The sequence below is a fragment of the Notechis scutatus genome, chromosome 15, assembly GCF_049901735.1.
Source record: "Notechis scutatus isolate UNSWTSFEM ecotype Mainland chromosome 15, rNotScu1.2, whole genome shotgun sequence".
Classification (NCBI taxonomy): domain Eukaryota; kingdom Metazoa; phylum Chordata; class Lepidosauria; order Squamata; family Elapidae; genus Notechis; species Notechis scutatus.
The window spans coordinates 9,847,236-9,860,884 of NC_142023.1; the positions used below are offsets into that span (position 1 = coordinate 9,847,236).

A 13,649-nucleotide genomic window follows, 5' to 3' on the forward strand; every position below is an offset into this window, starting at 1 on the left:
CTCAAAAGTGTATGCAAACACATATACACATTATATGTGTGTGTGTGTGTGTGTGTGTGTGTGTGTATGTATGTATGTATGTATGTATGTATGTATGGCATTCAGCTTTGCTCGGGTATTTTCCCACGTCATTATAGTTGTGCTTTTAAAGTTGTAGCAACATTTCGGCAGAATCTCATCTGCCATCATCAGGCTTCTGTATAGTGCCGAAACATTGCTGCAACTTTAAAAGCACAACTACAATGACGTGGGAAAATACCCAAACAAAGCTGAATACGATACATGTAAGTACCCGCGAAAACTTAAGGAAACATATGCGTGTGTGTGTGTGTGTGTGTGTATACACACACACACACATACATACATACATATATGTACACACACACATATACACACGTGTGTATGTGTGTATATATTTTATCCTGTCCTATCCTATCCCATATTCTATTCTATCCTATCCCATATTCTATTCTATTCTATTCTATTCTATTCTATTCTATTCTATTCTATTCTATTCTATTCTATTCCTATTCCTATACCTATTACTATTCCTATTCTATTCCCTATTCTATTCTATTCTATTCTATTCTATTCTATTCTATTCTATTCCTATACCTATTACTATTCCTATTCTATTCCCTATTCTATTCTATTCTAATTCTTACTCTTATTCCATTCCATTCCATTCCATTCCATTCCTTATTCTATTCTAATTCTATTCTAATTCTATTCTGTTCTGTTCTGTTCTGTTCTGTTCTCTATTCTATTCTATTTTATTCTATTCCATATTCTATTCTACTCTACTCTATTCTATAATTCTACCTTCCACCTTTCGCCTTCTCTTGTAGGAAGCTTGTACTGCCAGTAGGTGGCACTAGATAATCGATAAAAGCTGCTCCGCCGAGCCAGTTCTCCCTTCATTGCTGATGTGGTGTTTATCACAGGCAATGCGCTAAGCAGAGCCGCAGTTGGCTGGATTCAAAAGCCTGGAAAAACAGCAGCGGCGTTAAGAAAATAACGATGGCCTTAGATATCTCCTGTGCTTGTTATTATGTTGACCGCAGTTTGAGAGGTTTCTGAACTTCGGTTTCCAACGGAGACCGCCATTTGCATGCAGCCCCTGTCAAGCGGTCTTCCAGACGAGGGGAGGTTTCACAAGCGCTCTTCAAAGCTGGCATCTTCCAGAAGCCTCGGCTCAAGGAAAGCAAGAAATGAAGAGAAAGACTCCCATGGAGAGATCAAAAGGAAAAGAAAAATTGCAGGAGAGGAAAAAAAGAATATCCGTTTGGAAAAAGCACAAAGGAATGTGACTCTTGTAGGTAGGCTTGGGGCAAACTCAACCTTTCCGTTGAGGGTGGGAGGAAGCTCCCCAAGAAGGCTTATCTCCGTGGAAGGATCGGAAAAGGCCGTTCCCTTGAGACCGTCACAGGTGGGAAGAGGTTCTGAGCAGCTCCTCAATGTTTCCACCCAAATTATCTCTCAAAACAGAAGGAGGCTGTGAATGCCAAGATCGTGGCCTCTCGTCGCCTCGCCAGTTTGAAATTATGACTTGGTGGTGGTTGTAAAGAGGCCATTTTATTACCTCTTCTAAAGATGACCCATTGGCCTCAGGACAGATCTATCCTGAAAGTATTACAATGAAAATTAGTCCTGGGTCTTATTTTTTTTTTCCACCCCCTTCTTCCCTTCAATGTTTAAAGCTGGCATGCTTAAGAGACATTTCCCGGACATTTCCAATGCCTGGAATTGTTTGGTTTGGGCAGAGGGTTATGTGTGAATCTGGGGACAGATCCCCAAAGCATGGTTAAGGAAAACAAAAACAAATCAGAGAGAACAAACCGAAGCAGGAACAAAATTGAACCGGATCAAGGCAAAACAAATCAGAACAGAACAAAACACAAAACAAAGGAAAAAACATGGATAAGATGGAGCTGCACACGATTTTGTTATGGATGGCTATTGGGGATTTCTTAATAACCACCAGGATGCTAGGCAAGATCTGAAGAAATGCGCAACAAACAATGAATGGAAGCAGTTCAGCACCTTGGAGAGCCCCTTCAATGGGAGATGTTGCTCCAGTTTAACTTTTTGCTCATTTCCGCTACTGGATGGATTCCTGCCTTCCACTTTCACCCAGGTTGGTTTCATCCAGACCTACCGAAGTTACAATACCCATAAGTCCCGCCTCATTTTTAGGAAGAAACCTTCCATAAGCAAGAGGCCTTAGTCTATCTCCCAACGCGTTTCGTGAAAGAAAGAACTCTTCCAAACTTTGTGGTCAGCAGGAAGAAGGGTGTTTGTTTTTTTCCTCCCTGGAGGATTCCAATAACATTAAATGAACCTGACCTTTGTGGAATAAGCAGGTATTCTGCTCCTGCGCTTTGCTGAATTTAGAGATGACAAGTCAAGGCATTAAGAAGTAGCCCTTGGCAGTAGGCTGGTAATTAGGGCAAGATGTTAACTGTCAAACCCTGAGTTCAACCCTCAGGCATCTGAATTAATGATGGAAGGCTTTAGACCTACTGGGGGAAGGAGTGGGGGGGGGGGAAACGTATCTAAGAGAAGGAAGAAAACTAAGTGGGCCAGGGTATCAAAGAACCCTCCAACTTTCAGAAGTAAGGAACAGACAGCTCCTCCCAGCCTTGTCCCAAGCAGCCCATCTCACGACTCATGAATATCAAGGATTTGATAAGTTTACAAGGCAGGTCAATACATGTCAAAAGCTCCTCCATCTTTATAGAGAGCAAAGATATTGAACAAAAAGCTTCAAATCGGACTGGAGCGAAGGGAGCATCGGGGTGGTGTTTTTGTTCTGGTTCTCATTATAGATCTGCGCTTTCGGCTCGCGGCATCGGCACGATTTTGAAGTTCGTTACGGATCCACCTTTTCAGCCTTCAGAGCGCGAGACCTTTCGGAAGAGCGCCGAGAGCTAAGATGCCGTTTGAGAACCCGGAAAGCAGTTTGAGATTCGGGGGTGTTGTCGATGTGATTTTGGCAACGCTGGCCCCCCCTTTGATGGCACACCGAGGCACATGGAAGGGGAGGCATGGATAGGAGAGGCACGCAACTGAACAGACCCAGCTAGCTAGTCCACTTTCAGTTTTCCTTAATTTTTCATTCTTTTAAGGCCGGGTTTCTAGTCCTTAGGATCATCTCACAGGCAAGGGCCAACAGCAGAAGAGTTGCAAAAACCTACCTTGAGACAGAGGCTAAAGCTTCCCCACTGCCTCCCCCGTTAGGATTAAAAAGAGAAACCCGATGGCTTGAAATTTGGGTCCGTCCTGATCCCTTGAAAGTCTTGGCAGCTGACAACTTCATCAGACCTTTCTGAGCTCAGCTTCTCATCTGCTTGCGGCCAAGCGGTGCAGGAGAAGCTGTTTCGTTTACCCTCGTGGCAACAGACGGCGTTGGCCAGCCGGCGTTGCTGACAACCTCATCACCGCCGTTGAGTGCGCCTTGCCTGTTTGTTGTTGTTAACAGCGAAAATGGAAGGCGGGCAGTTTTCTGCCTGGTTTAGGCAGCCCACCGGAGAGGTTACAGCTCCAGCGTGGCCGGTTGCGAGGCGTGTTGTTTGTTCCCTTCAAAGGAAGCTTGCATTTTATTTATTTCCAGAAGAACAGAGTTGGAAGGGACCTTAGAGGTCTTCCAATCCAGCCCACTGCTTGAGCAGAAGACCTTAAACCATGTCAGACAAACGGTTGCCCAACCTCTTCTTGAAAACCTCCATGCACAACTTCTGGAGGCAGATTGTTCCACTGGCTAATTGTTCTCACTGTCAGGAAGTCCCTCCTTAGTTTTAGGTTGCTTCTCTCCTTGATTAGTTTCTACCCACTCCTTCTTGTCCTGCCTCTCAGGGGCTTTGGAGGATCCATTCACGCCCCTCTTCCTTGGGGCAGCCCCTGAGATAGTGGGAGGCTGCTGTCATGTCACCCCAATCCTTCTCTTGGTTAAACTAAGGTGCCTTGTTCCATCATTTATCAAACACTTTAGCCTCCAGTCTCCTAATCACCTTCACTGTTGTTCTCTGCACTTATTTATTAAGGAAATTTATATGGCCAAGTACAAAAGCCCAGTATAAAAACCACCCCCCTGGGTGACAACAATCAGACAGGCCACTTGTTGGCCTCCCTTGGACTCTGGGGTCACCTTGGCAAAACCACGTCTTCGGGGACTTTCGAAGGAGCGTCCTGGTGAGGCCAGCCTTATATCTGCAGGGATGAGGCTCCATCACAGAGAGGGTCTTTCTGGACAACGAGTAATGGGTGGAAGATCATTAAAGAGAGATCCAACCTAGAATCAAGGAGAATGTGATGACCCAAAGGGGCGTGGCACAAAGGCAACACAGTCAGATAATCAGTAGTAGGAGTCTCTTTAATAGCTCCGATTTTGCCCCCAAATGTCCTGGTTACTTTCTGGGCTGGAGAAAAACTCTCACAGCCTTTGGCTGCAGAGAATCAAGTCCAAAACGTGGTCAACAGAAACTGTAACTATCAAGTCCAATCAAGGCAAAATGAGGTAATTAGTCTGGCAGGACAAGAGAAGGAATTCCAGACGTGAAGGAAGGGCAGTAATTCAACACGGTTGGGAGGATGCCAGGAATGCAGATAAGCAAAGTGAACACAAGATAAACTCATGTTTGCTCCCAGCAGATGCCGCACTCAGCTTGCATCTCTTTTAAACTCTCTTCCCAGCTGTGGCTAATGAAGGGAATCAGGGCCCTTTCCTCCCCCGTAAGCCATGCAACCCACGTTGCTCTCTTCTCCGTTCCTCCCTGCGTGCCCTAAGATGAAGAGGAGGTGGGCTTGGGTCTTCCTCTGAGCCCCCTCTCCCTTGTTCTACCTCTTTCCTGCTCTGCCCAGCCGGACTTTGCCCTTCCCCAGTTCCCTCCACAGCCAACGGAGCCACACTCCCATTCCCTGTGTCAGCTGTTCATCGTCCTCCTCGGATTCAGACCCCGACAGGGGCGTGACAGAGAAATTTCTTGGCAGTGAGACCAATCAAGGGAACCAGCTTCTCTCAAGAAATTGTGTGGGCTCCATCAGTGGGAGGTTTTCAAAAACAGACCGGACCACCCTTTGTCCAAAACGGCATAGGGCCTCTTGCATGAGTTGGACTAGAAGGCCTCTAGGGACCCTTTCCAACTCTGTTACTCTGCGTTCTATGCCTAGGTTCTTGGTCCAGCTAGATGACCTCCTTAGGAGAGAGAATCCGTGGCGTTTCCTGCCTTCCCTTTCCAAGGGGATTCAGTCAGCCCTGGAAGGCTATCGTGGCCTGTCGTCGGTCTTGAAGGCTCCCTGTTATCTCTCTGACTTGGGATCAACCCGTCTGCCCATGTCAATTGCCTCCCGAAGGAGGATGTCTTTTCACCCCAAATCAGCGCATTTGTGTGGGATGCAAAGATGTTAACATTAGGACCAAAGACTGTTTCGTTGATGCTGTTCGCTGCTTCGGTTCATGTTCTCGATCGACGGCCGGCCTCCTCCTCCTCCTCCCAATCTTTTCTTTTCCTTCCTCTAGTGCCAGACAAGGTGGTCATCAAACTCCTGTCCAGACGGATCAACAGAGTGGATTGCTACATTCGAGGCTGGGTCCTGCATGGTTTCCCAAAAGATGAAGACCAAGCCAAACGTATGCCAGGCGCTGGGATTTATCCAAACAGGTAACCGCTCTCTTCTTCCTCACCTGGAGGATTAGCAGCCTCAACTCTTACCAACTGGGCAGCTGGCCCACCTTCCCTTCACCTCAGAAGAGTGGTTTCTGAGCTGGATGGTTTTTCTCCACCCAACTAGGGAACGTCATCAGTGCCAGAAGGGAGCTGGGTTTGGAGGAGGAGACAGGGGAGGAGGAGCGTGGGATCCTTTGGCGCTCTCTGAGCTCGGTTGTTCTCTGGCAGACATTTCTCCACCCAACTAGGTAACACCATCAGTGTTAGAAGGAGGTGGGATTTGGGACGATGTTGATGATGAGTCTTCTTGGTAGTTCCTTTATTTCTTTTGGGCCGTTGTGTACCGTTGCTTGATTTAGTACTTCCTTGGTTTGGATATTGTTTCCTTCTTGATTGCCCGTCTTGCATTAATCTCAGCTCACCTGGCGAGGAGGCCTTCTGGTCTCCTCGTTCCCTTTTTGGTTATTCGGTTGTCTCTTTTGAACGTCAGGTAGACGACAACACCTACACATGTTTCTTGGAAGGTCAGACCTGGCCTTCCAGCGCAACCCTTCCGTGAAAAGGAGTTGAGAAAAGAACCATTTGTAAAAATCACACCTAGCTTACTGCTTAGAAGCCAGGGCTGTAAATCACTTACTTCTGACACAGGTTACAAAACACTCAACCTGTTTCTAACACCAAGAGTCGGGGGGGGAAACCCCTCCTGAAATAGAATTAGGGCTAAGAAATCAATCCAGGACCAGAAGCAGGTGGGTGTATATCAAACCAATTGCAACTCTGCCTCTTGCTCATTTTTAGAGCAGCCCCGGGTTGCTGAAATTTAGATTAAAATAAATTTACATGCAGGTCCAAACAATGTTATTGGTGAAAAGGCTTCCTTCTTATTCTGCCTTGGGGTGGGCAGTTTTGGCCTCTCTGGTTGATCAAAAATAAAATAAAATTAAAACAAACAAACAAACACCAGAATTACTGTCAGGATATCAACCCGTAAGCCTGTTTCTTAGAAGTGATAAATGGCCGGCCCTTCAGATCCCGTGTTTTATCCGACTTCCATCTCATAAACCTGCCTCAAATACTACTAAATTATATAGCAGGGACCAGCTTCAGTCTCTGGGCTCTTTCGATTTATGGAAAGAAAGACTGAAAGGCAGTCGGTATAATTGATAGCCAGGAAGAAGGTTAAAAAAAAAAAGGCGTGGGTGGGTGGGTGGGAAATCAAGTTATTTGAGTGAAGTAAGCTGAGAGAAATTTTTTCTCCCAACCAGAAGAAACAAATTGGGCTATAAAATTTCTTAATATGTAATCATAAAACAGGCAGAAAGAACAGCTTCCATCCTAGCATCCTGCAATCCGCCTCAGGCGAAGAACGGAATTATTTATCGCCTCGGAAAAAAGGTGTTAGAATTTCGGCCTGGGTCAAGCAAGCAAAGGCAGGAATCTTCGGAGCCACGGGGAGGAAAGAAAAAAGTTGTATTTCCCCTGGTTTATCCTGGCATCAAATTAGACGGTGGAATTCACCGCGGAATGAGGGATGAGGTCAACCCTCTGAGGAATATTTTTATTTTTCTTCTTGAAACAAAAGACTTTAAGTCAAAATCGGGGCCGATACGGTGAGTAATCAGGACATCCCTCAGCCAGGATTTATTTGGCTTGGAGTTTCCCCGAGAGGAACCTGGCTCCTCCCTCCCAGGTAGATTTTGTTTCATAAAATTTATCTGCAAAACAAGGCACTTTGCTAAGGGCTGGTGGTGGGTGTTGGAATGAAGAAACCCCTACAGATGGTAATATAATCAAAAAGATTCTGGAATGCGCAGAAATGGGTAGGTTAACTCTAAAAATGAAAGAAAAAGGAGACTGGGAATATTTTATAACATGGGAACTTTTCTACAAATGGCTAGTCGATAGGTAACAGAGGTTAGATGGATGGATTTGTGCGGAAATATGGACAACGCGAGAAAGAAAAACTGAGCTGTAAATATTTTGATGGTTATATAATCGATGTCAATATGGAAGGTAGCATACTTTTTAAATGATTAATATTATCTTATACTAGCTCGATAGCCATGCTTCGCTATGAAACTATGTGGTCGGGCTTAGTTTTTGGGGAGGAAAATAAGGGGGGGGGGCGAAATCTACCTCTGCCTGCCAGCATCCATTGGTATTCCTCTGGCTAGCGTCCTGTCGGTGTGTGAGAGAGAATTGAGGGCTGTTTGGAAACTGAAAGAGTATTTGCTGTGTGAGCAAGGAGACAGCAAGGAGCTTGGGCGTGGCTTAGCTCAACTGTTCTGCACTGAAGTTGGTTGCTACTGTGAAACTCAACTCCTCTGCTTGTGTTTTGCCTTTGGAACAGATTTATTTCCAGGTGGGGAGGGGGAGTAGAACTCCTTAGCATCAGAGCGTGTTAATAGTAATAATAATATAGGAAATACTCTAAATGCTCTGATGGTCATTTGGAAAAATCCTTTCTTAGTGAGCCCCTAGAAGCCAAGAGGAACATAGGGGCCAAATTGCAAGTTTGTAGGCTTTACGGTTCTGGAGATTTCGTGATGATGCCTGAGTGACATTTCGCTTTTATATAGATAGAATATGTTTGTACGTACCTGATTATAATGGTTATGACGATGTTTATATTTTAACACTTTTGACACGTAGAAAACACACTGCTCAATACAGAAATGGAATTTGTGATACAAAACAATTACAAATTACAAACTAAGACAGTTGCTAAGTGACTTTTGCTCCACTCTACAACCTTTCTCGCCCCCGTTGTTAAGTGAAGCGCTACGGTTGTTAAGTTAATCACACGGTCCTTAAGTGAATCCGGACTTTGCTTGTCAGAAGGTCGCTACCCCAGTGACACTGCGGCCATCATAAGTATGAACCAAGCATCCAAATTTGGATTACGCGGCCAGGGGGATGCTGCAACGGCTGTTAAGTGTGAGCAGCGGTCCCAAAGTCATTTTTTCTCAGTTGTGACTTTGGACCGTCACTAAACGAATGGTTTGGAACAGGTAAGTCCTTAGCGTATGACCGCAACTGAGCACAGAATTTATGTCGCTAAGTGGGAAATTAGTTTGGCCCCCTTTTCCTTGCTGCGTTTGTTTAAGGGAATCACTACAGTTCTTAAATGACTCACACGGTCGTTAAGTTTTCCCGGCATTGTCATAAACGCGAGTCAGCCGTCAAGCCTCCGAAGGCCAATCCCGTGACCCGTAAGGATGTCGAAACGGTCCTCAGCGGGAAAAACAGTCCTTTCCCCCTGCGCTGTCGTAAGTTTGAGCAGTCACTAAGCAAACTGTTGTCAGTCCGTCGTTGAGGACGAAAACTCAAAACGGGGATCGAAAGGCAACCGGCTTTGTGTTTTTTCATCTCCTGCTCTTTCCACTTAAGTCTAGGATGAAGGAGAGAAGGGGAAGAAAAAAAAAAAGAAAAATTCAAAACTGGTCCAGTAGAAAGAAAATGGGGGATTTTATTTCCTGCTGCTTGGTGATTATTTGGACTTTTCCTGTCTCCGCTGCTAGTTTTCAGGGTAGATTAAAGATAATCAGCTGCCTATTAATGGAGACCTGAACTGGAAAACGGCGTAGGAAGCAGGCCGCCCGAATCCAACGGTTGGGAGAGGTTAATAACTCTATTACTACCGGGTTTTTTCCTTTAGCCATTTGAAGAGTTCGGCATTAGCCTTATCTTACACCTCCATTAATTGAGCTAATAAAACCTCCGTGACCTTCGCAGGCTGCCATTATCTCTGAGTTTGCCAGGCGTGGGCCAGCATACTTATTGTGGCATATGTATTCCGCAGACATACCGGGCTTTGCGTCGGGGAGGAAGGTTTTTGGTGAAAAGATCACCCAACTTCAAATCCTCCAGCCTTTCCCCCTCTTAACATTTACCTGCTCTCGTCTGAGAGCCGTCGAGAGGCAGGTGGAAATGAAAAAGGACGTGACTTAATTAAAGCCCGGCGAGAAATGTTCCCGTCCGGGGTTGCGTGGGGAAGTTGTCGAAAGGCCAACGAAGGTTGGCTCTAAGTGAGAAGGGGAAGAAGGGCAAGAAGGAGAAGGGGAAGGAGAAGGAAGAGAGGAAGAAGGAGGAGGAGATGATGATGTTGTTGATGATGATGATGGAGGAGGAGGAGGAGGAGGAAGAGGAAGAAGAGGAAGAGGAAGAGGAAGAGGAAGAAGAAGGAGGAGGAGGAGGAGGAGGAGGAGGAGGAGGAAGAGGAAGAGGAAGAGGAAGAGGAAGAGGAAGAGGAAGAGGAAGAGGAAGAAGAAGAAGAAGAAGAAGAAGAAGAAGAAGAAGAAGAAGAAGAAGAAGAAGAAGAAGAAGAAGAAGAAGAAGAAGAAGAAATAACAACAACAACCACAATTCTTAGGTCCTTAGTTAGGACTCGAGCTGTTGAGCTATCAACCAGCCCCAAAGGCTGTGAATCTCACTAAAGATTAACCAATAATAATAATAATAATAAAACAAGCAAACTCAGAGACTACCAAGAACCCCACAATCGTTGCCCTCCTCCTCCTCCTCCTTCTCCTCTCCATAAACTCCACTCTCTTCTAATGCTGATGCTGTTACCTAGTTGGGTCGTGAAATATCTGCAAATAAACAACCAAGCTCAGACAGCATCAAGGACACCACAATCCTTCCTCCTCCACCTCCTCCTCCTGCTCCTCCTCCTCCTCTTGCGCCTTCTCCTCCACAAACCCCACTCTCTAGCACTGATGATGTTGCCTAGTTGGGCAGTGAAACGTCTTCAAGAAGACCACCAAGCTCAGGGACCATCAAGGACTTCACAAAACGCGTATCCTTTCCCCGGCTACATTGGTAGGGATTGCCAAATTTCCTGCGCTACCCCCCCCCTTGCTCTCACATCTCCTCGCTGGTGGTGGGTCAGGCTGCCTTTACCCATACCTCCTCCTCCTCCTCCTCTCCACTTCCTCTCCGACCCAGCTATAGATCTTGAGGGTTGTGTGGAGTTGTCAGTGTTTTGTCTATATTTGCTTTAACCCAGATGCCCTGCCTAGCCCGCGGTGGCGAGATGTAGTCCCCACTCTCTCATCAACAATAATTAGGCTTGTAAGACTAATGGAAGAAATCGTGTCTAATTACCTTACTGAAGGCCCAATTATGCTATTAACATTCGCCGGGCTAGAAGCTAACGGGCAAGGAGAGCTGCTCATTTGCATAGCATTAAGTTAATTGAGCTGGAAGCAAAAGGGCGGGAGGGGGAGAGAAAGTGCTAGAGGGTTAGTATTACAAACTGGATAAGGATGTCCAGACTGGGACAATTAACCTGACCGTTTTATTAATTAACGGGGATCTGATTACCTAGACGGAATAGCCTTTGGCAGAGAGAGAGGGAGAGAGAAAGAGAGAGATGAGAGAGACAGAGAGAGAGAGAGAGAGACAGAGGGAGAAAGAGAGATGAGAGAGACAGAGAAAGAGACAGGGAGATGAGAGAGAAAGAGAGGGAGAAAGAGATGAGAGAGAGAGAGAGAGAGAGAGAGAGACAGAGAGAGAGAGAGAGAGGGAGAAAGAGAGATGAGAGAGACAGAAAGAGATAGGGAGATGAGAGAGAAAGAGAGGGAGAAAGAGATAGAGAGAGAGAGAGAAAGAGAGGGAGAAAGAGAGAGAGAGTTGAGAGGGAGAGAGAAAGAGAGAGATGAGAGAGACAGAGAGAGAGGAGAGAGAAAAGAGAGAGAGAGAGAAGAGAGAGAGAGAGGGAGAAAGAGAGATGAGAGAGACAGAGAAAGAGACAGGGAGATGAGAGAGAAAGAGAGGAGAAAGAGATGAGAGAGAGAGAGAGAAAGAGAGAGAGTTGAGAGGGAGAGAGAAAGAGAGATGAGAGAGACGAGAGAGAGAGGAGAGAGAAAGAGAGAGATGAGAGAGACAGAGAGAGACAGAGAGACAGAGGGAGAAAGAGAGATGAGAGAGACAGAGAAAGAGACAGGGAGATGAGAGAGAAAGAGAGGGAGATAGAGATGAGAGAGAGAGAGTGCACACTGGTGTATTCCATTCTCAGCTCTTAGACAGCTATGTAGGGATTCTAGGCTGATGCCTCTTTTTAACGCCGCCCCCAGGTTCTGTACAATTTCTTTTCCTATACAAGGAGAAAAAAATGGCGGGGTCCTCACACGAATGGCTAGCTCTCCCACGTTCATGTCGGGCTCCCATTTTTCTGCAGCTTAGCTATGGGTTCCACAACAGCCCCTGAGTTTCGGTCCAGAATGCAAATAAGGGAGCATGTTGAGAGCCTGCTGACAGCAGCCCCTCCAATGTTGGAAGACTGGTGAAATATAGTGAAAGGATCTGACCAACCCAGATTCACCGTTCTGAAACGGTGGCATAGATGTTTGCCTTGGGGGGAAAAAAAAGCTAATAGAGAGAGAATATTATCCTAATTCACCAACCAATCTTTGGCAAGGGGCATTAAGATATACACAGTATGTTTATTTTTACAAGTTGGCATTATAATGCAAATAAATATTAATATATTATATGGCCACTAATAAATGTACAATTATGTGTATGTAGTCTGCTCAAGCAATTATGCAGCTCTCACTGGTACATTAAAAAAAGTCATAAAATCCAATTAGTATATTTAACCCCTCCCACCAAAACTTTAAAAATCTGGTGCTATCATTCAGCTTGCTTTCCCACAACCCAATAAGAACAATATATTTAACACCCTAAGGATAAATTGTGTTCAGAATTGGGGGGTCTGTCAAGTGGTATGTTTTGAGAACATATTTCTTCCTTCCCTCCCTTCCTCCCTCCCTCTTATCTTCCTTCCTTCTCTCCATCCTTATTTCATTCCCTCTTTCTTATCTTATTCCTTCCTTCCTTCCTTCCTTCCTTCCTTCCTTCCTTCCTTCCTTCCTTCCTTCCTTCCTTCCTTCCTTCCTTCCTTCCTTCCTTCCTTCCTTCCTTCCTTCCTTCCTTCCTTCCCTTCCTTCCCCACTTTCATTCAATGTTATTATAAACCATGAAACTATGAAAGGAAACACCAGGAAAGAAAGGGGATGGAAAAAGAAAGCGGGGAAAACTGTATTTGTCCTGCTGTTTCTTAATCAGCAGGCTGCCTTTGGTAGAGGAGTCCTGCAGAGGCCTTGTCTATCCTCCCAACTGCTGAAGTTTCTCTGGCTCGAAAGACAAACATATTTGCAGGTGCAAACATGTCTCCTCCTGCCTCTAGAAACAGCGAAGACTTGAGCAGAGGGTAGCTAAATGGTCATTTGGAAAATAAATAAAAATACAATTGACCTTCTTTCTTCTTTTCCTCCCCTCTCCATCCCAAATTGTCAACTGTATTTCTTTTTTAAAAAAAAGAACCATCAGCCTTATCTCTTTGGAGGCTTCAGCATTCTTTGCCGAGCGATCACATTTGTTGAGTGTATCATCACAGAGATCTCTCATTTGTGCCCCAGAGCCAAAGCTCATTGGCGGTGGGCTTCGGTTTTCAGTGCCGCGATCGAGTCAGGTGGCGTCCAGCTTTCAATTGGTTGGCTACCCAAACACTCCGTGGCCTCAGGAGGGAATGGTTCCCAAGGTGCAGAAGACAAACTGGAAGGAAAAAAAGAATGAAAGAAAGAAAGAAAAAAAGAGAGAGAAGGAAGGGAACGGAAGGGAAGGAGCGAATTGCAGTGAAAAACAAGAACAAGGATGAAATTTAGAGCCTCTCTACTTAGAATCATGAGGAGGAAGAGAAGAAGGAAGTAGACAAACTTTGTGGGTTTGTTGCAGCTGAAATGGCTCACCACATTGTGAGGATACATGTGACCTATTTTGGGGAGGAGGAGGGGGAGAAGTAGAGGGAGAGGAAGAAAAAGAAGAGGAGGAGGAAGAGGAGAAGGTGAAGGTGAAGAAGACTACTACTTATTTACATCTTCCCTTTGAAACATTTAAAATATTTGTAGTTTTCCCCTCTGTATGTGTGTTTGTGTGCATGCAATTTCTGCGTGTGCCCATCCTTTGCATATTCCCTTG

At 45.5% G+C, this 13,649-nt stretch overlaps 1 protein-coding gene across 2 annotated transcripts in view; it reads left to right on the top strand.

Moving 5' to 3' along the window:
- AK8 (adenylate kinase 8) overlaps positions 1 to 13,649 on the top strand; it is a 48,268-nt gene that overhangs the window by 25,554 nt on the left and 9,065 nt on the right. For both annotated transcript variants that reach the window (XM_026687310.2, XM_087944131.1), the window contains one exon: positions 5,519 to 5,660. In XM_026687310.2, coding sequence (XP_026543095.1) covers positions 5,519 to 5,660 — 142 coding nt within the window. The remainder of the gene's footprint in view (positions 1 to 5,518; positions 5,661 to 13,649) is intronic.